This window comes from Nyctibius grandis, chromosome 2 (assembly GCF_013368605.1).
Source record: "Nyctibius grandis isolate bNycGra1 chromosome 2, bNycGra1.pri, whole genome shotgun sequence".
In the NCBI taxonomy this organism is placed as follows: Eukaryota; Metazoa; Chordata; class Aves; order Nyctibiiformes; family Nyctibiidae; genus Nyctibius; species Nyctibius grandis.
The window spans coordinates 123,329,044-123,356,587 of NC_090659.1; the positions used below are offsets into that span (position 1 = coordinate 123,329,044).

General features: G+C 56.1%; 4 protein-coding genes across 4 annotated transcripts; 3 read left to right on the forward strand and 1 right to left on the reverse strand.

Annotated features, from left to right (window-relative positions):
* The first annotated feature begins 4,152 nt into the window (after positions 1-4,152).
* On the forward strand, positions 4,153-7,979 carry NDUFC2 (NADH:ubiquinone oxidoreductase subunit C2). The gene is made up of 3 exons (XM_068425407.1): positions 4,153-4,337; positions 6,520-6,663; positions 7,790-7,979. The coding sequence occupies exons 1-3, from the start codon at positions 4,199-4,201 to the stop codon at positions 7,837-7,839; spliced, it is 333 nt and encodes a 110-aa protein (XP_068281508.1). The 5' UTR covers positions 4,153-4,198; the 3' UTR covers positions 7,840-7,979.
* A 4,725-nt stretch (positions 7,980-12,704) lies between these two features.
* On the reverse strand, positions 12,705-13,819 carry LOC137677873 (thyroid hormone-inducible hepatic protein-like). The gene is made up of 2 exons (XM_068425540.1): positions 13,365-13,819; positions 12,705-13,091 (listed from the first exon to the last, which is right to left on the reverse strand). Exon 1 carries the CDS (start codon positions 13,776-13,778, stop codon positions 13,383-13,385), a length of 396 nt encoding a protein of 131 aa, XP_068281641.1. The 5' UTR covers positions 13,779-13,819; the 3' UTR covers positions 12,705-13,091; positions 13,365-13,382.
* A 3,038-nt stretch (positions 13,820-16,857) lies between these two features.
* LOC137677737 (thyroid hormone-inducible hepatic protein-like) lies at positions 16,858-17,938 on the forward strand. The gene is made up of 2 exons (XM_068425271.1): positions 16,858-17,312; positions 17,597-17,938. The coding sequence occupies exon 1, from the start codon at positions 16,899-16,901 to the stop codon at positions 17,292-17,294; it is 396 nt and encodes a 131-aa protein (XP_068281372.1). The 5' UTR covers positions 16,858-16,898; the 3' UTR covers positions 17,295-17,312; positions 17,597-17,938.
* A 4,250-nt stretch (positions 17,939-22,188) lies between these two features.
* LOC137677736 (mid1-interacting protein 1A-like) lies at positions 22,189-22,593 on the forward strand. Its single transcript, XM_068425270.1, has one exon. The coding sequence runs from the start codon at positions 22,189-22,191 to the stop codon at positions 22,591-22,593; it is 405 nt and encodes a 134-aa protein (XP_068281371.1).
* The last annotated feature ends 4,951 nt before the right edge of the window (positions 22,594-27,544 follow it).

A 27,544-nucleotide genomic window follows, 5' to 3' on the forward strand; every position in this document is an offset into this window, starting at 1 on the left:
TCTAGCTGGAAACTTGTCCCAAAGTGCTTTGTCAACCTCTTAAACACCTGAATCTCAAGCTTTAAATTAGTTACTTCATTTATCCATGTCCCTTTGACCTCCTTGTTTCACAGATTCTTTGCAAAGAGGTTTTAATATTCTTCTAATAGTTATTTTTGTAGACCAGATTATCAAATTGAGGCATGCTTCTGACATGAGGAATTTTTTTGACACCACTAAGCATATTGGATAATGTGACTGGAGAATTGTATTTATTTGTAATTCATGTAAAATTCTGCAACCCTGACAAAAGACCAAGTGTCTGCAGTTCCTCTAGAGGTTTATTGTGTTCTGCCTCTGCAGAATCATGTCCCTCACAGTTCACAGTTACCTACAGCTTGATGCAGTTCATCATTGCACTTTTTTAAACCCTGTGTAACCCTCCCTGAAAGATTTTGCTCTAGAAATAGGGGTCTGGTTTGGATTCCAGGGCTGACACATGAAACAGGGAGGGGAGAACACAAGACCCCCCAGCCAGCGTGAGGACTTTGGAGGAGATCTGCTCCCTGTGTCGCTCGTCAACCCTGGCAAGGTTGCAGCCTTGTCTTATACAGAGAAAACGGAGCACGAGAGGGAGACTGGGAGAGACCTAGGCCGTCCCCAGTGCAATGCCACCTCAAGTTAGGGCACAATGGCAGACACTAGGGAACACATGGAGCTGGAAGATGGTCATGGGGTCTCCAACCCACCTTTGGAGCTCCTCTGCCTCTGGGCTTGATGGCAGAGGCAGGGGTTGAACCACAAGGAATGGAGGGACATCTGTTCCCAGCACAGTGAGGGCCATGGAGGTGGTGATGTCCTTCCGATGGTCTACTTGGCTGGAGCCGAAGGACGGGATCTGTGTCCCCTGGAGAAGATGGTGGTCGCAGTGAGGAAGGCCTGCGGTCACCTCCAGCAATGGCTTTTGCCTTGGGCAGCGTGCTTGGCAGCTGGAGAAGCTGGTGGTGCCCCAGGGAAGTATCAGAGCGGGGCACTGAGTGAAGCGCTCATCACCGCTGTTGAACACGACTGAGGAGAGACGCAAGAGGTTCCCAAAAAAGGTCTGTGATGTGGGACAGCTGGAAGGACACACTGATGACTTATGGGCCATGTGCAATCCCCCAGGTCCCCTCCTGCTCCGATTGCCGGGCGTTGCATCACGCTGCCCTGGGGACGCGTCAAGCCCTGACGGTGCCCTGCTGCCGGCCACCGCTGTTGGATGTGGCTGATAAGAGACACGAGATGGTCACAGAAAAGGTCTTTGTCCTTGACAAACCCAGCGCCGGTCCCTGGCAGGCCGAGGGCAGACGGGGCAGATCAGGCCCCTCCGGCGTGGCAGGGGGCTGCTGGCTCCGCGCTGCCCTGGGAAGGCTCCCGGGGCACCGGCGCTTTTGGCACCTGCCACGGGGAAAGAAACTTCTCTGTTCCCATCGCTGAAGCCAATCAGGATTGTGGGTTTATTTGCATCTGTTCAAGGACATCTAATTAATCAGGAAGCAGCGGCGTGGGCGTGCAGGCTGTGTCAGGAAGACAAGGGATAAAGCACAGTTTCCACTCAAAATGTTAAAGAAATAAGAAATTCCCAACACCCTTCTCCAAGCAGCCCCCAGAAGTCACAGACTCACAGAATGTTAGGGATTGGAAGGGACCTCGAAAGATCATCTAGTCCAATCCCCCTGACGGAGCAGGATTGCCTAGATCATGTCACACAGGAACGCGTCCAGGCGGGTTTTGAATGTCTCCAGAGAAGGAGACTCCACAACCTCTCTGGGCAGCCTGTGCCAGTGTTCGGTCACCCTCACCGTAAAGAAGTTTTTCCTCATATTTATGTGGAACCTCCTGTGTTCCAGCTTGCACCCATTGCCCCTTGTCCTGTCAAGGGATGTCACTGAGAAGAGCCTGGCTCCATCCTCATGACACTTGCCCTTTACATATTTATAAACATTAATGAGGTCACCCCTCAGTCTCCTCTTCTCTAAGCTAAAGAGACCCAGCTCCCTCAGCCTCTCCTCAGAAGGGAGATGTTCCACTCCCTTAATCATCTTCGTGGCTCTGCGCTGGACTCTCTCAAGCAGTTCTGTCCTTCTTGAACTGAGGGGCCCAGAACTGGACACAATACTCCAGATGCGGCCTCACCAGGGCAGAGTAGAGGGGGAGGAGAACCTCTCTCGACCTGCTGACCACACCCCTTCTAATACACCCCAGGATGCCATTGGCCTTCTTGGCCACAAGGGCACACTGCTGGCTCATGGTCATCCTGTTGTCCACTAGGACCCCCAGGTCCCTTTCCCCTCCGCTGCTCTCCAACAGGTCTGCCCCCAACTTGTACTGGTGCATGGGGTTGTTCTTGCCCAGATGCAGGACTCTACACTTGCCCTTGTTATATTTCATTCAATTTCTCCCCGCCCAACTCTCCAGCCTGTCCAGGTCTCTCTGAATGGCTGCGCAGCCTTCCGGCATCTCAGCCACTCCTCCCAGTTTTGTGTCATCAGCGAACTTGCTGACAGCGCACTCTATTCCCTCATCCAAGTCATTAATGAATATATTGAATAGAACTGGTCCCAGAACCGACCCTTGCGGAACTCCGCTAGACACAGACCTCCAACTGGACTCTGTCCCGCTGACCACTACTCTCTGGCTTCTTTCCTTCAGCCAGTTCACAATCCACCTCACTACCCGATCATCCAGACCACACTTCCCCAGTTTAGCTGCGAGGATGCTGTGGGAGACCGTGTCAAACGCTTTACTGAAATCGAGATAGACCACATCCACAGCTTTACCATCATCTATCCACCGGGTAACATCCTCATAAAAGGCTATCAAGTTGGTTGAGCAAGACTTCCCGTTGGTGAAGCCATGCTGAGTGCCCCTAATGATCCCCCTGTCCTTGATGTGCCTAGAGACAGCACCAAGAACAAGTTGCTCCATCACCTTTCCGGGGATGGAGGTGAGGCTGACCGGTCTATAGTTACCCGGGTCCTCCTTCTTGCCCTTTTTGAAGACTGGAGTGACATTTATCTGTCTATAGGTGCCGTCCTGCACAGGGGAATAGTAATATCCCAAAAAAAAAAAAACCCTCTCCTGGCTCTTCTCCAGCAGCACCTTTGGAAAATCTTCCAAGGATTCCTGCCTCAGCTTCACCATCTCCTGCTAAGGGGTGGTGATGGCCCAACTTCCTCCTGTGTGGAGATAAAAGATAAATAATAAATTTTTAGGAAAGAGGCTGGGAATCCTTTAGGACCCACCATGTGTTCAAATGTGGGTTTTTAGTGGTTATGTCACCCAACTGGGTGGGCCACGAAGGTGCTCAGAGGGCTGGAGCACCTCTGCTGTGGAGACAGGCTGAGAGAGTTGGGGCTCTTCAGCCTGGAGAAGAGAAGGCTCCAGGGAGACCTTCTAGCACCTTCCAGTACCTGAAGGGGCTACAGGAAAGCTGGAGAGGGACTTTTTACAAGGGCATGGAGTGATAGGATGAGGGGGAATGGTTTTAAACTGAAAGAGGGGAGATTGAGATGAGATATTAGGAAGAAATTCTTGCCTGTGAGGGTGGTGAGACCCTGGCCCAGGCTGCCCAGAGAAGCTGTGTCTGCCCCCTCCCTGGCAGTGTTCAAGGCCAGGTTGGATGGGGCTTGGAGCAACCTGGTCTAGTGGAAGGTGTCCCTGCCCGTGGCAGGGGGGGTGGAACTAGATGGTCTTTAAGGTCCCTTCCAACCCAAACCCTTCCGTGACTCTATGGTTCTATGTCAATCCTGGTACTGTGGCAACTGGTTTAATGTGATTTTTGTAGTAATAAAAAAACCCTAAGAACACTGTAGGGCTCAGTCTTTAGTCTGTTGGCAGGAAGAGCTCTGAAAAGGAATTGGTTTTGATGTTAGGGTTTAATTAAACCCCTAATTTAATTACAGCCCGGCCTCCCTGGCACTGCGCAGGCCGGAGGGCTCCGGGCGGTGAGACCCCCGCTCGATCCCCGGTAAAGCCGCTCGATTGAGGGGGGGGCGGGTCAGTTTGTGGGCTGGGGAGGGGGTTGGGTTTGTTTTATTTATTTTTTTTTTTGGTGAAATAACTAAAAGCGGGGAGTTTATTCCCCCGGGGGCCGGCGGAACGCGAGCGCGGGGCGGCGGGCGCGGCGGAGGGAGCGCGGTGCCGCACCGCCGCCCGGTCACCTTCGGGGGCCGCCGCCATGGTGTTCCTACCCGACGAGGCGCGGGGGCTGCCGCCGCCGCCGCTGCTCAACAAGGTGTCGGCGTGGCTGGGGCTGACGGGCTGGGTGGCGGCATTGCTGGACAACGGCTTCAACCACCGCCCCGTCATCCGAGCCGGTGCGGCGGGGCTGGGGGGGGGAACGGCGGGGAGGCCTGGGCGGGGGGGTGGGATTTGGGGTGATTCTGAGGGATATTGGGGCGGGGGGAAGGGGAGACAGCCCTGAGGTGAGGGGCTGGGGGGGTTAGAGGGGGCTGGGGAAGGGGGTATGTGGGATTTGGGGTGACTCTGAGGGATATAAGGGTGGGAGTGAAGGGGAGGGGGCCCTGGGGTGAAGGACTGGGGGGGTTAGAGGGCTTATATAGGGCTGGGGAAGGGTGTCTGTGGGATTTGGGGTGACTGAGGGGTATAGAGGCAGGGGAGGCAGCCCTGAGGGGAGGGGAGGGGATGGGCAGGCAGAGGGGACTGGGGGGTCTGGGGAAGTGGGTATGTGGGATTTGGGGTGACTCAGAGGGATATTGGGGCAGGGGGAAGGGGAGACAGCCCTGAGGTGAAGGGCTGGGGGGGCTAGAGGGGGTTGGAGGGGGGGCTGGGGAAGGGGGTATGTGGGATTTGGGGTGACTGAGGGGTATAGAGGCAGGGGAGACAGCCCTGAGGGGAGGGGATGGGCAGGCAGAGGGGATTGGGGGGGCTGGGGAAGGGGGTGTGTGGGATTTGGGGTGACTGAGGGGTATAGGAGTAGGGAAGGCAGCCCTGAGGGGAGGGGATGGGCAGGCAGAGGGGATTGGGGGGGCTGGGGAAGGGGGTATGTGGGATTTGGGATGATTCTGAGGGATATAGGAGTGGGGGGAAGGGAGGAGAGCCCTGGGGTGAGGGGATGGGGGGGTTAGAGGGGTTATGTGGGGCTGGGAAGGGGGTATGTGGGATTTGGGGTGACTGAGGGATATAGAGGTGGGGAAAAGGGGAGGCAGCCCTGAGAGGAGGGGCTGGGGGAGATAGGGGGGTTAGAGGAGATTGGGAGGTGCTGGGGAAGGGGGTATGTGGGATTTGGGGTGACTTTGAGGAATATTGAGGTGGGAGTGAAGGGGAGACACTCCTGAGGTGAGGGGCTGGGCAGGCAGAGGGGATTGGAGGGGCTGGGAAAGGGGTTATGTGGGATTTGAGATGACCTTAAGGGATACAGGGGAGTTATTGAATGGGAGGGGTCCTGAGGTGAGGGGCTGGGAGGCTTAGAGAGGGTTGAGGGAGCTGCGGAAGGGGGTGTGTGGGATTTGGGGTGACTGAGGGATATAGAGGCAGGGGGAATTGGATACAGCCCTGAGGTGAGGGGATGGGGGGGTTAGAGGGGGTTCAGGGGGGGCTGGGGAAGTGGGTACATGGGATTTGGGGTGACTCTGAGCAATGTAGGAGCAGGAGGAAGGGGAGACAGCCTTGAGGGGAGGGGCTGGGGTAGATAGGGGGGTTAGAGGAGATTGGGAGGAACTGGAGAAGGGAGAATGTAGGATTTGTGGTGACTTTGAGGAATATTGAGGTGGGAGTGAAGGGGAGATAGCCCTGAGGTGAGGGGCTGGGCAGGCAGAGGGGGTTGGGGAGGCTGGGGAAGGGGTATGTGGGATTTGGGGTGACCTTAAGGGATAAAGGGGTGCGAGTGAAGGGTTGAGGGACTGGGGGGGTTAAAAGGGATATGCGGGGCTGGGGAAGGGGATACGTGGGATTTGGGGTGACTTTAAGGGATATAGGGGCAGGAGTGAGAAGTGGAGCGGTCCTAAGGTGAGGGGTGGGGGGGTTAGAGGTGGTATGTGGGGGTGGGGAAGGGTGTCTGTGGGATTTGGGGTGACTCTGAGGGATAAGAGGGGAAGGGGAGACAGCCCTGAAGTGAGGGGCTGGAGGAGTTAGAGGGGGAAAAGGGGGTGCTCTGCAGGATTTGGGGTGACTCTGTGAGGGATGTGGGGATGGGAGTGAACGGGGGAGGGAGCCCTGAGGTGAGGGGTCTGTTGGCAGGGGGGGATTGGAGGTAATTGGAGGGAGCTGGGGGAAAGGGTCATCGTATGGAGGTGGAGGGGATTTGGGGTGGCTCTCTGAGGGATATGGGGAGGTGGGAAGGGGAAGGAGCCCTGAGGCAAAGGGGGGGCCTCTTTGGGGGGGCTGGCAGGGGCTGAGGGTGCTGTATGGACCTGGGGAGGCCCAGCTGCAGGGGCGAAGCGGGGAGCGAGGAGCTGGGGTGTGTGGGGACGAAGTGTCTGGGGGAAAAGCTGGGGTCCCCTCTGAGGCAGGGGGGGGACATTCCTTGTCCTGCTGCAGGTTTTCACCGCCAGATCCTCTTCACCACCGTGGGGTGGTTTGTTGGCTATTACCTCGCCAAACGTACAGAGTACATATACGCCAAGCTGGACAGGGAGCTGTTCGAGTACGTCAGGCACCACCCCGAAGACTTTAAGACAACAGGTAAAACAAGCTGGTGTTTTAAGAAAGCCCTCGGCGTGCCGTAACGTACCGGTTAGTAAGAGCTGATGTGTGTGAAGATGTCTGAGCTGCTCACAGAATCTGTTCTTTTCTAGCCAGTCTTACTGACTGCTCCTTCCTGCCTGTTCACAATCTTAAATTGCAACAGGATGAAGGATGTTATGATATGAAAATCAATATTTTTATTGAGCCAATCAGCTGCTTTGATGACCAGCTTTCCCTCCTAAAAGCTGATTTTAATGTAAAAATTTCAGAGCCAAAAAATATCACAAATAGACCAAACCTGTGCTGGTGAAGGAGAAACAAAGAAAATAAGGAAAATTAGAAATCATGAGGTTTATTCTTGTAAAATCAAGACTTTACTACTTATTCCTGTAAAATTGCAGTGCATGTCGGTTTAAAAACAGCGTGATGAATATTGAGGAAATAAGTAGAGAAGGTGGAAAAAAAGAATAAATAGAAACATCAGGAAACCTGAAGCGCCATTGGCTCTTGCTGGCTTAGAGCCATGGTGAAGAGTGGCGTTTTACTGGATGTAGGCGCCCAGCCCAGTAACACAATGTAAAATTTTGATGAAAATTGTCTATTTTCTAATCAAATACGGTTCGGTGACTCTGGCTGTTGGATTATAATCCATGTTATGCCATTTTGGAAGGAATCTTACTGAGATATTAGGAAGAAATTGTTGACTGTGAGGGTGGTGAGACCCTGGCCCAGGTTGCCCAGAGAAGCTGTGGCTGCCCCCTCCCTGGCAGTGTTCAAGGGCAGGTTGGATGGGGCTTGGAGCAACCTGGTCTAGTGGAAGGTGTCCCTGCCCATTGCAGGGGTTTGGAACTAGATGATCTTTAAGGTCCCTTCCAACCCAAACCATGGTTCTATGATTCTATAAATAAAGAATATCGAGATCTCTTCGCAGGAACCTGCACTTCAGCCCTATGGAAAAGAAGTTACATATTTAGTGTATGCAGCAAGCTAATACTTCACTGTTGGCAGGAAAAAACAGGTTTTTGGTGGCTTTGGTAACCTTAAGGTTTAATATTAATAATCTTCCGAATCGATCTCAAATGCTGAGTAGGTTTTCCCACCTCCACCCCCTTGCCTTTTGCAGAAAAGAAAAGGATAGGAGAGCTTTTGGAGGATTTCTACCCAGTTCGCTGAGGATTTCGCCAGCAGGATACGTCTGCTGAACTAATTCCATACCAGGACTTCGGCGAGCTGGCTGTAACTGTTGAACCGTCCATGGCTTGGAGAATGAGCCATTACTCACTTTCATGTAATAAAAGTTAAGATTAAATACATAGTGTTTGATTATTTGTTCTTCTGTTCCCTTACAGTGTATCAGTGTGTAGGTGACTTCTTAGCAGTGCTGGGTTAATGGTTGGACTCGATGATCTTAAAGGTCCTTTCCAACCAAAACGTTTCTGTGATACTTGTAATAGGGTAATAACTGTGATTCACCCCTTTTCCAGTGATTTTAAGTGTGAGAATGGAAGATTGTTCATGCAGCATATATTTAAAAAAAACCAGAAAGTAGTTATGGGAATTCCTCCTTTTTATTCCTCATCGGTGTTTCTCCTAACCCTTGAGCATGCTCTGGACCAGTCCCTGTAGACACTGTAGCCAAAATCTTGCTGTGAATTGAATTCTGTCCCAAAAATATTTACTCTAATTAATTCCCATATCTATTTCACATTCTCACGTTGCTTTTCCTTTGCTGGGGATCAGGACCCAACCTTTCTACTTTCTCACGTGGTTGTTGGCTCCTGAACCCACATACTGAACCCAAATGTGTTCCAGACACGCTGAGGAGCTGCAGCTTTTCTGAGTTTCACTGCAGGGTGCTCAGCACCTCTGGAGCTTGAAGCACTTCCAGTTGTGTTTAAATGTTCAAGGCTGGAAAGGAGAAAGAAAATGTTGAAGCTACTCCAGGTGGGAACATTCTGGTCCCAGGTGATGTCTCAGCAGAACTTCAGAGCTCCTGGGGTCTGCTGGGGAGAGTGACCATGCAATCCACACCTTGTGTGCTGAAAATGGACACCAGCTTTTGCTGCCATCGCTGGCAACATAAGAATTTTTTTTATTATGACAGAAGTGAAGACACTGGCCCAGGTTGTCCAGAGATGGTGTGGATGTGGCCCATCCTTGGTAGTGTTCAAGGTCAGGTTGGATGGGGCTTTGAGCAGCCTCATCTAGTGAAAGATGTTTGCTGGAAACAGGTTATGATGAAGAGGAAGATGACTATCTGCTGGACTAAATAGTGACAAGGGAATTACAACCCTGCTCTAGCTGCGCCAGCGACAGCTGCCTGCCCAAGGCCATGTCTGGTTGGGTTTTGGCTGTCTCCAAAGGATGAAGACTCCGTCACCTCTCTGGACAGCCCCTGAGCATGTTTGACCACCGTCACCGTTAAAAAAAGGTTTTTCTTACGTTCAGATGGGATTTCCTGCATTTTAGTTTTTCCCTCTTGGCTCTCATCCTGTTACTGGGTACCACTGGGAAGAGCCTGGCTCCATCTTCTCCACAACCCCCATCAGGTCTTTACACGTGTTGATAAGATCCCCCTGAGCCCTCTTTCCTCCAGGCTGGACAGTCCCAACTCAACCAGCCTCACCCCAAAGGGAAGATGCTCCAGTCTCTTCATCACCTTCATGGACCTTCACTGGACTCTCTCCATTACGTCCATGTCTCGCTTGTACTGGGGAGCCCAGACTGGACCCAGCACCCGGATGTGTCCCACTAGGGCTAAGCAGAGAGGAAGGATCCCCTCCTTCCAACCTCCTCCCAGGAGGCTGATGGCCATCTTTGCCCTGAGGACACCTTGCTGGCTCACGGCCAACTTGGCCAACCGGGGAGCGAGAGCTGAGGAGTGCGGGTGTGAATTTTTGGGGTGCTTTGCCCCGGCACCTGCACGAGCGGGCGATAGGAGGCAAAGGCTGGGGTGTGAGGGCAGGGACCTGCCCTGTGGGAGGGGCTGGGTGCTGGCAGCCCACCCATCCTTGGGGGCGCATGGTGTGTGTTTGGGACAGCAGGATGACCATGAGCCAGCAGTGTGCCCTTGTGGCCAAGAAGGCCAATGGCATCCTGGGGTGTATTAGAAGGGGTGTGGTTAGCAGGTCAAGAGAGGTTCTCCTCCCCCTCTACTCTGCCCTGGTGAGGCCGCATCTGGAATATTGTGTCCAGTTCTGGGCCCCTCAGTTCAAGAAGGACAGGGAACTGCTAGAGAGAGTCCAGCGCAGAGCCACGAAGATGATTAAGGGAGTGGAACATCTCCCTTCTGAGGAGAGGCTGAGGGAGTTGGGTCTCTTTAGCTTAGAGAAGAGGAGACTGAGGGGTGACCTCATTAATGTTTATAAATATGTAAAGGGCAAGTGTCATGAGGATGGAGCCAGGCTCTTCTCAGTGACATCCCTTGACAGGACAAGGGGCAATGGGTGCAAGCTGGAACACAGGAGGTTCCACATAAATACGAGGAAAAACTTCTTTACGGTGAGGGTGACCGAACACTGGCACAGGCTGCCCAGAGAGGTTGTGGAGTCTCCTTCTCTGGAGACATTCAAAACCCGCCTGGACGCGTTCCTGTGTGATATGGTCTAGGCAGTCCTGCTCCGTCAGGGGGATTGGACTAGATGATCTTTCGAGGTCCCTTCCAATCCCTAACATTCTGTGATTCTGTGACTTCTGGGGGCTGCTTGGAGAAGGGTGTTGGGAATTTCTTATTTCTTTAACATTTTGAGTGGAAACTGTGCTTTATCCCTTGTCTTCCTGACACTCAGCCTGCACGCCCACGCCGCTGCTTCCTGGTTAATTAGATGTCCTTGAACAGATGCAAATAAACCCACAATCCTGATTGGCTTCAGCAATGGGAACAGAAAAGTTTCTTTCCCCGTGGCAGGTGGCAACAGCGCCGGTGCCCCGGGAGCCTTTCCAGGGCAGCGCGGAGCCGGCAGCCCCCTGCCACGCCGGAGGGGCCTGATCTGCCCCGTCTGCCCTCGGCCTGCCAGGGACCGGCGCTGGGTTTGTCAAGGACAAAGACCTTTTCTGTGACCATCTCGTGTCTCTTATCAGCCACGTCCAACAGCGGTGGCCAGCAGCAGGGCACCGTCAGGGCTTGACGCATCCCCGGGGCAGCGTGATGCAACGCCCGGCAATCGGAGCAGGAAGGGACCTGGGGGATTGCACATGGCCCGTAAGTTGTCAGCGTGTCCTTCCAGCTGTCCCACGTCACAGACCTTTTTTGGGAACCTCTTGCATCTCTCCTCAGTCATGTTCAACAGCGGTGATGAGCGCTTCACTTGGTGCCCCGCTCTGATACTTCCCTGGGGCACCACCAGCCTCTCCAGCTGCCAAGCACGCTGCCCAAGGCAAAAGCCATTGCTGGAGGTGACCTCAGGCCTTCCTCGCTGCGACCACCATCTTCTCCAGGGGACACAGATCCCGTCCTTCAGTGCCAGACAGGTAGATGATTGGAGGGACATCACCACCTCCATGGCCCTCACTGTGCTGGGAACAGATGTCCCTCCATTCCTTGTGGTTCAACGCCTGCCTCTGCCATCAAGCCCATAGGCAGAGGAGCTCCAAAGGCGGGTTGGAGACCCCATGCCCATCTTCCAGCTCCACTTGTCCCCTAGTGTCTGCCATCATGCCCCAACTTGAGGTGGCATTGCACTGGGGATGACTTAGGTCTCTCCCAGTCTCCCCCTCGTGCTCCATTTTCTCTGGATAAGACAAGGCTGCAACCTTGCCAGGGTTGAGGAGCAACACAGGGAGCAGATCTACTCCAAAGTCCTCAACGCTGGCTGGGGGTTCTTGTGTTTGCCCACGTTTTGGGGGACTTGGCCCTTGGCAGCTGCTTTTGTAGAAAAGCAAGACTTGGACAGTGGTGCAATGAGATCCTCAGGTCTCTGCGGCTGCAGACCTGGAGTTAGGGCAATGCTCCCCCCGACCAGACGTCCTCTTGCAGAGCCCATCCACAGCCATGGCTCGGGAAGGGGGAAAGTCTCACCACACACATGTCCTTGCATGTCCCCATATTGTCCCCGGCACCTCCTGCTGCCAGATCCCCACCATGTCTCTGCCTTCCCCTCGACAAGTCCCCTGGGTCTGTCCCTGTCCTTGCTCAAACCTGCCTGGCACTGCTCAGGTGTGGGAGGGCTCCAGGTCCGGTCCCCAGCTGCCGTCCCCTCCCAGAAGGGTCCCTGCTGTCCTGCCCGGAGCTGCAGAGTTGCCAGAGCTCCTCTCCAGAACCCCCACCCCTCTCACCAGCTACTCAGCCACAGGTGGCTGGGGTCCATGTCCCCACTGTGGGGAGGATGAGTCAAAGCCAGCGTGGCCTTGATAGCCAGGAGAAAAGTCCTGAACAGGCAAGAGGAGATGGGAGTCTCCATCCTAACCCAGACCTGTGTCCATGATTACGGTCCTGGGAGTGGTTGATCTCCAGAGGGGCTGAGACCTGCAGCCCCCTGGGGATGGTTCCAGGCTCAGTCCTGCTTGGGGCAGCTCTGGGACAGAAACCCTAATGGGCAGGAGATAGGAGGCATGGGGAGCTGTGGGGCATGGGACAGCACCCACAGTGAGGGCACACCCCCAGGGAGATCACTGAAGAGGACCCGGAACCTGGTGACTCCTTCCTATGTGGGCTGATGTCTCCCTCCCTCCCTTTGAGTGCGCACCAGGGGGGTTCAGGAAGAAATTTTCTAGTGTGAGGGTGGTGAGACACTGGCCCAGGTTGCCCAGAGAAGCTGTGGCTACCCCCACCCTGGCAGTGTTCAAGGCCAGGCTGGATGGGGCTTGGAGCAACCTGGTCTAGTGGAAGGTGTCCCTGCACATGGCAGAGGGGTGAACCAGATGGTCTCTGAAGGTCCCTTCCAACCCAAACCATCCCATAACTCTGTGATTCTTTGTCCCTTCAAATTCCCCATCATTCCATGGGAAGGTCCCCTCCCAGCAGAGCCGGTGTCCTCCTGCCCCACGCTGGGGCACCCCCCGAGGGCTCCAGCCAGGGGAAAGCACTACACCGACAACAGTTTCCCAGGGCCCGTTTTATTAGCCAAGAGTGGGGAAAACACCCCTTGGAGTCCAGGTACCAGCTGGAAAAGGGCTCTACAGTCACAGGGGATCATCGGAGGTTGGGGCCACTGCACAACGTGGCCACCTTCGTGCCACTCTTTGAAAATAAAGAGGAAGGCACGAGGCGTGCGGCTCCTCCAACGGACATCCCAGCACGACCAGATGCTTCTTCCTATGAGGATAAGGCACCATCTGGTTCTCCGGTGGTCACAGCCGTGGCCGGCGTGCGGTCCCATCGCTGGGAGATCAGATGCCACAGTGTGGGGAGGGCGAGCAGGGCTGGGGAAGATCCCACGATGGTCAGTGATGGGGACGTCCTCTCCTTCGTGCCACCAGCACCCATCCTGCAACGACAGCTGTCCTTAACCCCCAAGGCCATCCCAGGGAGAGACCTGGTCCACCAGCCCTGGGTCCACAGACCCTGAACCCCTGGAGCTGAGACAGGATGAGTCCCCTCCTTCAGCATGGAGATGGAGATCTGCAGCAGTTGAGGGGACAGCCCCCATTTGAAGGCACTTGCCACGAACTCCCCACCCCTGCAGTGTGGGGGACCTCTCCAGGGACATCAGCCACCCCTTGCCCTGGTGCCCTGGTCTCTGCATCCCCCCAGCTCTTACCTGGCAGCCGGGGCAGGGTCACCAGCTGGGCTGCCCTTCGCTGGGGGTGATCTGCTCCAGGATCTGGCTGTACCTCCGCGTGAGCGCGTTGGTGTCCCTGGTGAGGTGGGTGAGGACCTGCTGCAAGCCGGCCAGGTGGTGGGACAGGCGCTCCTCCAACTGGGCGTCCATGGCGTCGTTGGCGTCCGAGGATGTGTCCGTGTCAGCACCGGTCTGACTGTGGTCGGTGACGGAGGCCAGGCCTTTCTCCACCACGGGCTTGATGGCCTTGAGGAGCTGGTAGCGCTCGTAGAGGTCCCTGTGTCCGCCCGCGGCCGGGGCCGCCCCGTCCTGCTGCGGGAAGACCCCTCGGAGCAGGCTGGGGAACATCACCTCCTGCTCCATCTTCTGGGTGGCCGAGAAGTACTGCTCCATGGCCCTGCTCTCACGGCTCCGGCAGTGCTGGGCTGGGCTCTTCTCGGGGCGCCGCCTGCTCCCCGGCCCCACCGAGGGCTTTTTATGTGGGGCCGGGCACGTCCCTCCCCTGCTGTCCCCTCCTGCCACCCCGAGCCGGGCCGGATGGCCGCGGGGCCGGGCTTGGCTCCAGCCCAGCTGGGGCTCGGCCACGCCGTGTCCCTGGCTCTGCGCAATCTCTCCTGGCCCAGCCGCCCCCTGGCCTTCGCCCGAGCTGGCCGGGGGTCCCGCTGCGTCCCCACGCCAGGAGCGGGGCGGTGAGGAGGGGACGTGCTGGGGCCTCCCGCGTCCTGTCCCATCCCATCCCATCCCACCCCCCGACACCTCTGCTCCTGGGGCACCAGGAGAGTGGGGGCAGCTCTTGCCCCCCGTGCGGGCAGGCTGCAGGCAGCAGAGCTGCGGGGGGGCCGGCACCTCTGCCCCCTCCTTGCTGCCATGCGCTTGGGACGTGGCACCTCGGGGGACATTGGGCAACCCCCGTCTGCAACTGGTGGCCTGGAGACGGCGGCAGCCACCGGTGTGGAAAATGCCACAGGGGAAGCGGGGCTGCGTGGGGTCACACAGGGGATCCTGGGGACACAGGATGGGGACAGGGATGGGACCAAACGCTGCAGTGGCAAACTCATGTGGGACGGAGCCGTTGCTGCCCACAGGGGTGTGCAGACAAGACTACCCCCCACCCTGTTTCCCCCATCCTGGGGCAGAGGCCATGGCTGGGGCAACAGCCAGCACTGCCCGTCCCCACGTGTCCCAGCGGCGTGTGGCAATTGGGGAAGATTGTCCTATTTGGGGAAAGGCCGCAGGGTCCCTCATCCCTTTTGCAACCCTCGGTGGTGGCAACTCTCTCACCGCCCCCCGCGTGTCCCAGACAGATGCCCACACTTCCACCCACCCTCTCCTCCTCACACCAGTGGTGCCACTGTGGAGCTGCTGGGACGTGCAGGGACATTGCGGGGCTCTGGGGGCAGAGGGACACAGGGGACACTATGTCCCCCCCGCTCCCCCATTTCGACTTTGATGTCCTCCCAAGCCACCTCAGCGATCGGAGCAGCAGGTCAGGGGGTGGCAGTGCTCTGCAACCCTGAGGTCAGTCCCCAGCTCCCCATCCTTGGGACATGTATCCTCCTCATGTCCCCCCTGTGCCTCCGGTGACCCCATCAGGCAAAAAAGGGACTCCCACGTCCCTCACAGCCTGCTGGGAGAGGCCGGGGGAGCCACCACCGCCAGCAGCGATAGCAGGAGCAAGGGGAGAGGAGGCAGGGCTGGGGCTGGGCTGAGGTGATATGGGGCACCCAGCCCTGGGTGGGGGCCTGGGGGAGGCTGCTCAGGGCCATCGGGACCCCCATGAGGTGCAAGGAGATCCTCAGGTCTCTGCTGTCACAGACCTGGGCAAGCCTCCCCCCTATCTGCTGTCCTCCTGGGGAACCCATCCCCAGCCACGGCACAGAGGGGCGAAAATGCCACCACATGTATTTCTGAGTGTCCCCATGTCATCTCCAGCACCTCCTGCTGTCACATCCCCACCAGGCACCACAGAGACCCTGGGGCACCAAGGTGCCACAGCCCTGCTGCAGGCTGTTCCTGGCCCAGCTGCCCCAGGGAGAGGTGGAGATGCTGGGTCAGAGATGTCCCCATGGGCTTAGAACATGCCTGGGGAGGGACTTCACGTCCTGGGGAGTCATGGCACCGAGCCCCCTCCCAGGGGCTGGCTGGGGTGGCACCTGCCGACCTGTCACCAGGGGGAAGGACACCTCACACCAGAGGTTGATGGCTGTCACCAGGGGCTACAGACCAGCATGTCCTCCATGAACCCCACAGTGAAGCTCCAGCCCCAGGGTGGATGCAGCCCCCCGTGCCCACTCTGCGTTGGGACAAGGATGTCCCTGCATCTCCCAGCAGTGCCATGGTGGCTCAGACCCCTGATGTGGCCAAGCTCCCGGATGGTGCCTGCACAGGGCCAGCAGTACCCACTCACCTCGGTGCAGTGCTGGACCCCACGGCAAGACACTCAGAAACCCTGGGGACACCTGGGAAGGGACAAGAGGGCAGGTGGGGACAGAATCACAGAATCACAGAATCAACCAGGTTGGAAGAGACCTCAGGGATCATCGAGTCCAACCGTTGCCCTGACAGGTCGAGGGGGGAGAGGGCAGGCAGCAGTGTGGGCACCTGGCAGGGACACATGGGGGTGGGAGAGCTGCCACTGCTGAGGGTTGCAAAAGGGACAAAGGACCTCATGGCCTTTCCCGAAATAGAACAATTTTCCCCGATTGCCACACGCCGCAGGGACATGTGGGGACGGGCAGCTGCCCCAGCCATGGCCTCTGCCCCAGGATGGGGGCAACGGGGTGGGGGATGGTCTTGTCTGCACACCCCTGTGGGCAGCAACGGCTCCGTCCCACATGAGTTTGCCACTGCAGCATCTGGTTCCATCCCTGTCCCCATCCTGTGTCCCCAGGATCCCCTGTGTGACCCCACGCAGCCCCGCTTCCCCTGTGGCATTTTCCACACCGGTGGCTGCCGCCGTCTCCAGGCCACCAGTTGCAGACAGGGGTTGCCCAATGTCCCCGGAGGTGCCATGTCCCGAGCGCTTGGCAGCAAGGAGGGGGCAGAGGTGCCGGCCCCCCTGCAGCTCTGCTGCCCACAGCCTGCCCTCACAGGGGGCAAGAGCTGCCCCCACTCTCTTGGTGCCCCAGGAGCGGAGGTGTCGGGGGGTGGGATGGGATGGGATGGGATGGGATGGGATGGGATGGGATGGGACAGGATGCGGGAGGCCCCAGCACATCCCCTCCTCACCACAGTGGGGACGCAGCGGGACCCCCGGCCAGCTCGGGCGAAGGCCAGGGGGCGGCTGGGCCAGGAGAGATTGCACAGAGCCAGGGACACGGCGTGGCCGAGCCCCAGCTGGGCTGGAGCCAAGCCCGGCCCCGCGGCCATCCGGCTCGGCTCGGGGTGGCAGGAGGGGACAGCAGGGGAGGGACGTGCCCGGCCCCACATAAAAAGCCCTCGGTGGGGCCGGGGAGCAGGCAGCGCCCCGAGAAGAGCCCAGCCCAGCACTGCCGGAGCCGTGAGAGCAGGGCCATGGAGCAGTACTTCTCGGCCACCCAGAAGATGGAGCAGGAGGTGATGTTCCCCAGCCTGCTCCGAGGGGTCTTCCCGCAGCAGGACGGGGCGGCCCCGGCCGCGGGCGGACACAGGGACCTCTACGAGCGCTACCAGCTCCTCAAGGCCATCAAGCCCGTGGTGGAGAAAGGCCTGGCCTCCGTCACCGACCACAGTCAGACCGGTGCTGACACGGACACATCCTCGGACGCCAACGACGCCATGGACGCCCAGCTGGAGGAGCGCCTGTCCCACCACCTGGCCGGCTTGCAGCAGGTCCTCACCCATCTCACCAGGGACACCAACGCCCTCACGCGGAGGTACAGCCAGATCCTGGAGCAGATCACCCCCAGCGAAGGGCAGCCCAGCTGGTGACCCTGCCCCGGCCGCCAGGTAAGAGCTGGGGGGATGCAGAGACCAGGGGCACCAAGGCACAGGGTGGCCGATGTCCCCGGAGAGGTCCCCCACACTGCAGGGGTGGGGAGCTTGTGGGAAGTGCCTTGAAATGGGGGCTGTCCCCTCAACTGCTGCAGATCTCCATCTCCATGCTGAAGGAGGGGACTCATCCCATCCCTCTGTGCAGAGACTCCAGGGGTTCAGGGTCTGTGGACCTGGGGCTGGTGGACCAGGTCTCTCCCTGGGATGGCCTTGGGGTTTAAGGACAGCTGTCGTTGCAGGATGGGTGCTAGTGACATGGAGAGGATGTCCCCATCACCGACCATCGTGGGATCTTCCCCAGCCCCGCTCACCCTCCCCGCACCACAGCACCTGATCTCCCAGCGATGGGACCGCACGCCGGCCACGGTTGCGACCACCAGAGAACCAGATGGTGCCTTATCCTCATAGGAAGAAGCATCTGGTCGTGCTGGGATGTCCATTGGAGGAGCCACACGCCTCGTGCCTTCCTCTTTATTTTCAAAGAGTGGCACGAAGGTGGCCACGTTGTGCAGTGGCCCCGACCGTCGACGGTCCCCTCTGTGACTGTAGAGCCCTTTTCCAGCTGGTACCTGGACTCCAAGGGGTGTTTTCCCTGCTCTTTGCTAATAAAACGGTCCCTGGGAAACTGTTGTCGGTGTGGTGCTTTCCCTTGGCTGGAGCCCTCGGGGGGTGCCCCAGCGTGGGGCAGGGGGACACCAGCTCTGCTGGGAGGGGACCTTCCCATGGAATGATGGGGAATTTAAAGGGACAAAGAATCACAGAGTTATGGGATGGATTGGAAGTTATGGGTTGGAAGGGACCTTCAGAGACCATCTAGTCCAACCCCCTGCCATGGGCAGGGACGCCTTCCACTAGACCTGGTTACTCCAAGCCCCATCCAACCTGGCCTTGAACACTGCCAGGGAGGGGGCAGCCACAGCTTCTCTGGGCAACCTGGGCCAGTGTCTCACCACCCTCATACTAGAAAATTTCTTCCTGACCCCCCCTGGTGCGCACTCAGAAGGGAGGGAGGGAGACATCAGCCCACATAGGAAGGAGTCACCAGCTTCAGGGTCTTCTTCAGTGATCTCCCCAGGGGTGCGCCCCCACTGCGGGTGCTGTCCCATGCCCCACAGCTCCCCATGCCTATCTCCTGCCCATTAGGGTTTCTGTCCCAGAGCTGCCCCAAGCAGGACTGAGCCTGGAACCATCCCCAAGGGGACGCAGGTCTCAGCCCCTTTGGAGATCAACCACTCCCAGGACCGCAATCCTGGACACAGGTCTGGGTTAGGATGGAGACTCCCATCTACTCTTTTCTGTTCAGGACTTTTCTCCTGGCTGTCAAGGCCACGTTGGCTTCAACTCATCCTCCCCACAGCGAGGACATGGACCCCAGCCACCTGTGGCCGAGTAGCTGGTGAGAGGGGTGGGGGTTCTACAGAGGAGCTCTGGCAACTCTGCATCTCCAGGCAGGACAGCAGGGACCCTTCTGGGAGGGGACAGCAGCTGGGGGCTGGATCTGGAGCCCTCCCACACCTGAGCAGTGCCAGGCAGGTTTGAGCAAGGACAGGGACAGTCCCAGGGGCCTTGTCAGGGGAAAGGCAGAGACATAGAATCACAGAGTCACAGAATCACAGAATCAACCAGGTTGGAAGAGACCTCTGGGATCATCGAGTCCAACCATTGCCCTGACACTACCCTGTCAACTAGACCATGGCACTAAGTGCCATGTCCAGTCTTTTCTTAAACACATCCAGAGATGGTGACTCCACCACCTCCCTGGGCAGCCCCTTCCAATGTCTAATAACCCTTTCTGAGAAGAAATTCTTCTTAATGTCCAACCTGAACCTCCCCTGGCGAAGCTTGAGGCTGTGTCCTCTTGTCCTATTGCTAGTTGCCTGGGAGAAGAGGCCAACTCCCACTTCACTACAACCTCCCTTCAGGTAGTTGGAGACTGCAATAAGGTCACCTCTGAGCCTCCTCTTCTCCAGGCTAAACAACCCCAGCTCCCTCAGCCGTTCCTCATAGGACAGGCCCTCCAGACCCTTCACCAGCTTGGTCGCCCTCCTCTGCACTCGCTCCAACACCTCAACATCTTTCTTGAAGTGCGGGGCCCAGAGCTGAACACAGTACTCAAGATGCGGCCTCACCAGTGCCGAGTACAGAGGGACGATCACTTTCCTAGACCGGCTGGCTACACTATTCCTATTAGAGGCCAGGATGCCATTGGCCTTCTTGGCCACCTGGGCACACTGCTGGCTCATGTTTAGCCGGCTGTCGATCAGCACCCCCAGGTCTCTTTCCACCGGGCCGCTTTCTAACCACTCTTCCCCCAGCCTGTAGAGCTGCATGGGGTTGTTGTGGCTGAAGTGTAAGACCCGGCACTTGTTCTTGTTGAACCTCATGCCGTTGGTCTCGGCCCATCTATCTAACCTGTCCAAATCCCTCTGTAGGGCCTTCCTACCCTCCAGCAGATCGATACTCCCACCCAGCTTGCTGTCATCTGCAAATTTGCTGAGGGTGCACTCAATCCCTATGTCTAGATCATCTATAAAGATATTGAACAGCACCGGCCCCAGAACTGAGCCCTGGGGAACACAGCTAGTGACCGGCCGCCAGCTGGACTTTGCCCCATTCACCACCACTCTCTGTGCTTGGCCATCCAGCCAGTTTTTAACCCATTTAAGAGTCCACCCATCCAAGGCCCGGGCAGCCAGTTTGTCCAGGAGGATGCTGTGGGAGACAGTGTCGAATGCCTTACTGAAGTCTAGATAGATACATCCACAGCCCTGCCCTCATCTACTAAGTGGGTCACTTTGTCATAGAAGGAGACCAGGTTAACATGGGGGGGATCTGGCAGCAGGAGGTACCAGGAACAACACAGGGACACACAAGGATGTGTGTGGTGAGACTTTCCCCCTTCCCGAGCCATGGCTGTGGATGGGCTCTGCAAGAGGACGACTGGTTGGGGGGAGCATTGCCCTAACGCCGGGTCTGCGGCTGCAGAGACCTGAGGATCTCATTGCACCACTGCCCAGAAGTCTTGCTTTTCTACAAAAACAGCTGCCAAGGACCAAGTCCCCCAAAACATGGACAAACACAAGACCCCCAAGCCAGCGTGAGGACTTTGGAGTAGATCTACTCCCTGTGTCGCTCGTCAACCCTGGCAAGGTTGCAGCCTTGTCTTATACAGAGAAAACGGAGCACGAGAGGGAGACTGGGAGAGGCCTAAGCCATCCCCAGTGCAATGCCACCTCAAGTTGGGGCACAATGGCAGACACTAGGGGACACGTGGAGCTGGAAGATGGGCATGGGGTCTCCAACCCACCTTTGGAGCTCCTCTGCCTCTGTGCTTGATGGCAGAGGCAGGGGCTGAACCACAAGGAATGGAGGGACATCTGTTCCCAGCACAGTGAGGGCCATGGAGGTGGTGATGTCCTTCCGATGGTCTACTTGGCTGGAGCCGAAGGACGGGATCTGTGTCCCCTGGAGAAGATGGTGGTCGCAGTGAGGAAGGCCTGCGGTCACCTCCAGCAATGGCTTTTGCCTTGGGCAGCGTGCTTGGCAGCTGGAGAAGCTGGTGGTGCCCCGGGGAAGTATCAGAGCGGGGCACCAAGTGAAGCACTCATCACTGCTGTTGAACATGACTGAGGAGAGATGCAACAGGTTCCCAAAAAAGGTCTGTGACGTGGGACAGCTGGAAGGACACGCTGACGACTTATGGGCCATGTGCAATCCCCCAGGTCCCTTCCTGCTCCGATTGCCGGGCGTTGCATCACGCTGCCGGTGGATGCGTCAAGCCCTGACGGTGCCACCGCTGTTGGACGTGGCTGATAAGGGACACGAGGTGATCACAGAAAAGGTCTTTGTCCTTGACAAACCCAGCGCCGGTCCCTGGCAGGCCGAGGGCAGATGGGGCAGATCAGACCCCTCCGGCATGGCAGGGGGCTGCTGGCTCCGCACTGCCCTGGGAAGGCTCCCGGGGCACCGGCGCTGTTGCCACCTGCCACGGGGAAAGAAACTTTTCTGTTCCCAGCGCTGAAGCCAATCAGGATTGTGGGTTTATTTGCATCTGTTCAAGGACATCTAATTAACCAGGAAGCAGTGGCCTGGGCGTGCAGGCTGTGTCAGGAAGTGAGGGATAAAGCACAGTTTCCACTCAAAATGTTAAATAAGTAAGAAATTCCCAACACCCTTCTCCAAGCAGCCCCCAGAAATCCCAACCACACACCACGCACCACCAAGGATGGGTGGGCTGCCAGCACCCAGCCCGTCCCGCAGGGCAGGTCCCTGCCCTCACACCCTGGCCTTCGCGTTTGGGGGTGGCCGGGCAGGGCTCATGGGGGACTCCCCTTCTCCAGAAAAACCCATCCCCTTCCTCCTCCTCAAAACTGCCCAAAACAAGGCAGCTTTCCCATGGTGCTGCCTGTAGCCTCCTGCACCGGGGTGCAGGCACTGGACCCACTACCCCAAGACCCCAGGACCAGTGGGGATGGTGAGCATGGGACGGAATGGGAGAAGCCCTGAGCACCTCCCCTCCTCACCGCCCTGCTCCTGGTGTGGGGATGCAGCAGGACCCCCGGCCAGCTCCGACAAAGGCCGCGGGGAGGCTGGGCCAGGACAGATTGCACAGAGCCAGTGACACGACTTGGATGAGCCCTAGTTGGGCTGGAGCCAAGCCCGGCCATGCGGTCATCCAGCCCAGTCCAGGGCTGTCAGGAGAGGACAGCAGAAGACAGCAGAGGAGGGACATGTCCTGGCCCCACATAAAAAGTCCTTGGTGGGGATGGGGAGCAGGTGGCGCCCAGAGAAGAGCCCAGGCCAGCACTGCAGGAGCCGTGAGAGCAGGGCCATGGAGCAGTACTTCTCGGCCACCCAGAAGACGGAGCAGGAGGTGATGTTCCCCAGCCTGCTCCGAGGGGTCTTCCCGCAGCAGGAGGGGGTGGCCCCAGCTGTGGGTGACAACAGGGACCTCTATGAGTGCTACCAGCTCCTCAGCTACCAGCTCCTCAAGGCCACCAAGCCTGTGGTGGAGAAAGGCCTGGCCTCTGTCACCGACCAGAGTCAGACCAGCACTGATGCCAACACAGCCGCAGATGAGGATGCAGACAGCAATCTGGAAGAGAGCCTCTCCTGTCATGTCAATGGCTTGCAGCAAGTTCTAACTGACCTCACCAAAACCACCAATGCCCTCACCTGGAGGTACAGCCAGATCCTGGAGCAGATCAGCCTCAGTGAAGATCAGTCCAACTCATGAGCCTGCACCCCCAGCCTCTGACGTAAGAGCCTGGGGAGTTACAGTGCCAAGGAGGAGCTGGCTGAGGGGTAACGTACTTTGTCCTCTTGCCCCGTCAGCTGGGTGGCTTTCCAATGTTTGCATCACACCGCCAGATCCCAGGAGTTATGAGTCTGCACTTCATTGCTCAACTGATACATCCTTCTGGATTTGTCTTTCTCAGTTGCCCACTGGTGCAAGCTGTGCCACTGAGCAAAGGTCACTGAACTCCACATTGTCCCCAAGACACCCCAGCTTGCAGCATAGGCAATGTCTGGCTGCTGCTGGGCAGACACAATAGATCCCAGGGACAAAAGGGATGGCTGGTTGGAGGACCCTGCGCGCTGGACTCCAGGAGCTGCCAGACAGTGGTGCTCCAGCTGTTTCTCTTTTTTTCTCTGACGGAAAACACAACAGAGTCATTTTTAGGGAGCAATTTGGCACTTTCAGGTCTCCAAATGTCCGCATTTGACACACCACCTGCAAACAGCTCAGGCACTTCAATCTTCCCTTAGCCTGGAAAGCAAATCCATTCTCCATGCTGGTGGGACTTTCATCCCTGTGACCCTTTTATTAACAGGGAAGGAAGAGACAAAGGGGCAAGAAGAGAGAGCTGGTGTATCTAGTTTGGCTTCTTGCTCCAGGAAAGCCTACAAACTAAGCTGGACATGGTATAAACATGGGAAAGAAGTCAATGGGCATGAGGATCAGGACAATAATGTGGTTTCTCAGGAATGTGGGCACTGATGGGCCATGGGGTTGTTTTAACTGACGGCAATAGGAGTGGTTAAGTCTGTATCCCAAGGGTGCCTCCCCCCATTCATTCATCGTGGATGGCACATCCACTTGCTTGGCCAGGAGGCGTTTTGCTCCCTTGGCTTCTGTTGGTGTCCTGGGGCCTGTCCAAAGCCAGCTCAGATCTCCATGCAAGCCACCAGCCGTGCACTCCGTGAAGGTGGGTGGAGCTGATAAAGGGCTGGAAGGCAGCGGGTGAAAATGCCGATGGTGTTTGCACAGCACACGGCTGTTTGATTTAGCAGTGGCTCCTGGGGTGCAGAGCCGCCGGCCCAGTGGCACCGGTACAATTCTGGAGCAGAGCTAAAGCAAACTGTTGATGGTTTTGCTTTTCAGCCACGTCACATTTTGCCCTGCTATGCTAGAAGTTTGCTCACATGTGGGTCTCCTCCTCGCTGGGCACTGCTGACTCCACCAGGAACAAATCCCTGGGATGTGGCCGTGCAGGGTGCAGATGGAGCAATGTCAGGGAGAGCTGATGTGAGGACAGTGAGCTCTTGGATCCCAAGCGCTCATGACCAAAGAGGTGCTTCACAAATTATGCAGGCTGGCCACAGGTCCCCATATAACCTGGCAATTTGCAGGAGCCAGCGTATGTGCTTCAAAAGACAAAAAAAATCTGGTTTTCCTGTGACCTTTGGAAGATACCTGGCTTGTCTTGGTGCATCCCCCCAGCAAACTCCAGGACAGAGACTGGGATGCCCTGCCAAGTCCCAGCTGGAGCGAATACTGTCCGCATGGGAGTTCAGAAGAGCTGTGCCAAGTTGGTGCCTCTCCTGTTTGCTAACCCATCCACTGCTGTTTAAAATACATTTCCTAGCTTTTTACGGGAATTTCCTCCACTGAGATGCCCTGGACAAGGCGGGTTCTGGGAACCACCTTCTTTAGGTGCCCCTTCCATTGATTGATCATCACTCCCAGCAGTGATAACACTAGAGGATGTAATACAACATGAAGGATGGAGATCAGCTACAGATTGTCACCTCCATGCTCCGGGCAAATGGACCAGAGCAAAAGGGCTTTATCCCCTCAAGAGACTTAGATATTGGAGAAGTGGGAACAAGAGGAGAAAGGCAAAGAGAAGCTGCTCCATGCCTCCTCCCAGCTGCTTCCCCACATCCAAGCTTCTCATTTCCCTTACTGCTTTAAGCATGTAATTCTTTTTTTTCCCCCCATGGATTTAGTGTATTTACTTGTACTAGGGCATAAAACCCAAATCTGAATGATGTTGACCTAATTCTCTTAAACAGAAGCTGCCAATTCAATGCATTAAGGAAATAAATCTGTTATAAATGCTTTTATGGATAATACTATTTTCCAAACTGATGTATGTAGCAGTGTAGAGATGTTCCAGTTCATTGTTATATACATATTTATACAATTTTCAAAAAACACATATTTATTCCCCACAAAGCCATTGTGAAGTTATTCTTTGGCAGACACAAAGTTCTCAGCATTAGTATGATTATTCTTATGATTCATATTGTGGTTGCTCGTACAAGGTCCAGGCACAGGCTAATCCTTTCATGCAAAGACAGTGAAAGGATGGTCCCTGCTTGAAAGAGCTTCCAGTCTTGGAAACATCCCTCTTCCATCAAAAAAAAAGCTGTGGGCAGAGGAAAATCTACTTTTGAAGAGTCTATAAAGTAAATGATCATTCTCTTTAATATCTTTATCAATGATCTGGACGAGTGGATCGAGTGCAGCCTCAGTAAGTTTGCAGATGACATCAAGTTGGGCGGAAGTGTGGATCTGCCGGAGGGCAGGAAGGCTCTGCAGAGGGGTCTGGACAGGCTGGATCGATGGGCCGAGGCCACTGTGTGAGGTTCAACAAGGCCAAGTGTCGGGTCCTGCACTTGGGGCACAACAACCCCACGCACCGCTACAGGCTGGGGAAGAGTGGCTGGAAAGTGCCTGGTGGGAAAGGACCTGGGGGTGTTGGTCAATGGCTGGCTGAATATGAGCCAGCAGTGTGCCCAGGTGGCCAAGAAGGCCACCAGCATCCTGGCTTGTATCAGCACTAGTGTGGCCAGCAGGACTAGAGCAGGGATCGTCCCCCTGGACTCGGCACTGGTGAGGCCACACCTTGAATCCTGTGTTCAGTTTTGGGCCCCTCACTCCAAGAAAGATGTTGAGGTGCTGGAGCGAGTCCAGAGAAGGGCAACGAAGGTGGTGAAGGGTCTGGAGCACAAGTGTGATGGGGAGTGGCTGAGGGAACTGGGGGTGTTTAGTCTGGAGAAAAGGAGGCTGAGGGGAGACCTTATCGCTCTCTACAACTACCTGAAAGGAGGGTGTAGCAAGGTGAGTGTTGGTCTCTTCTCCCAGGTAACAATTGATAGGACAAGAGGAAACGGCCTCAAGTTGCCCCAGCGGAGGTTTAGATTGGATATCAGGAGAAATGTCTTCACCGAAAGGGTTGTCAAGCATTGGAACAGGCTGCCCAGGGCAGTGGTGGAGTCCCCATCCCTGGAGGGATTTAGAAGACGAGTAGATGTGGTGCTGAGGGACATGGTTTAGTGGTGGTCTTGGCAGTGCTGGGTTAATGGTTGGACTTGATGATCTTAGAGGTTTTTTCCAACCAAAATGATTCTCTGATTCTATGATTCAGCGGCCACCCTGAGCAGAATACCAAGGAGGCTTGAAGCATCACTGTGCACAGAGCCGGGAGAGAAATGAAAAACATCTAATTGGCTCTTCTTCCTTGTCCTCCTCATGTCTCCATGACCCATTTGGGCAGCTGGCCTCTCCAATAGGTCTCAGCAGCCTCCTCTTCAAGGACAGGACCTTGCTGATCCTTCTTGATCTCTTCTGCAAACATCCTCAGACCTCTCTTTCTCTGCTCAACAGCAAGCAGGTGGATCCCCAACAGATCATCTATGCATCAGGCACAGCTTTAAAAGGCCTAAAGGATGAAAGATTTCAGGGATCCAGGCCAACTGGTAACAAACATAAAGCCCAACAGAGATCTTGGGTGGAAATTTCAGCTTAATACAAATCAAATCCCATTCCCCAAAGGGAGAAACCCAGCTAACCTCCCTGAAACAGCATAGCAGTGGCCAAGACCTCTCCAGGGGCTGTGGAGCAGCAGCTACAATGGAGCTGCTGGTTGTGGGAATCTCAGGACCCTGGTTGCCCAAGGCTATGGAGATTTTCATGGTCTTGGCTTTTTACTTCCTTCGCAAAGGAAGAATGAAATTCAAACCAGCCTTAGCTAGCTGTTACCAGCAGCATGGACTGCTGACAGCCTTGTTGGAGCTGCCTCCTCCAAAACCCTGATCCCACTTTTGCCTTTCAAGGGCTGCTCCCCCACCCACTGATTTCCTCAGCGTGGCTTTAGCCGTGGGGTAGAAGGACTAACAAACTGCAAGAGCGATTGTTTCCACTTAGTGCAGGCACAGAGGCCTTTGATGCAGAGTCGGATGCCTGCCCAGCAAAGCTGTGACACAAAACAGGTCCGGTGTGCGGTCCTAGTAATCCAGGATGCCACCTCTGGTGTGACCACCTAAAAAAAGGCACCAAATCCCCATGGGCAGGCAGCAATATGGCAATGGCTTGGGCTGTGAGAAGTTCTTCCTAAGTCCTCTTTTCAGATTAGATGAATTCGGCAATTTAAAGCAAATCATTATTGAAAAGCGGGGAAAATTACTCCAACTGGGAGTAATTTTTATAGCAGGGCTGAAAAATGCCATCTTAAAGCAAGTAATGCAGCTGGTGGGATTAAAAAGTCCCAGGAAAAGCACAAATAATCACAATCAGACTTTTCACATACATGATGACTTCTAGCCAAAATACTTCACAGACTTTCAGGCTGATTCTTTGTCCCATAATGTGCCAGCAAAAGCAGCCAAGATATAAAAAAGGAGTAAAAGAGTGGGGAAGCCAGACCAGTATGTTCATCAGACTGAAGGACCAGCTGTGGTTGGCCTAGCAGTAGAAAGGAGTTGTGGATGCCAGCTAACAACTACTTCTTCTGCTGAAGTGGTAAGGATCTGCACTGCGACATTGAAGGTTTGGCCTCAAACCCCATCATCCACCCTTAACTCTGGTTGGGGGAAATCTTCCAGATGAGCTTTTGAACAAACTCTTCTACTGCTCTTCACCCTTCCCTAGTGAAAAGGTTGTGTGAGCAGAGAGGTGA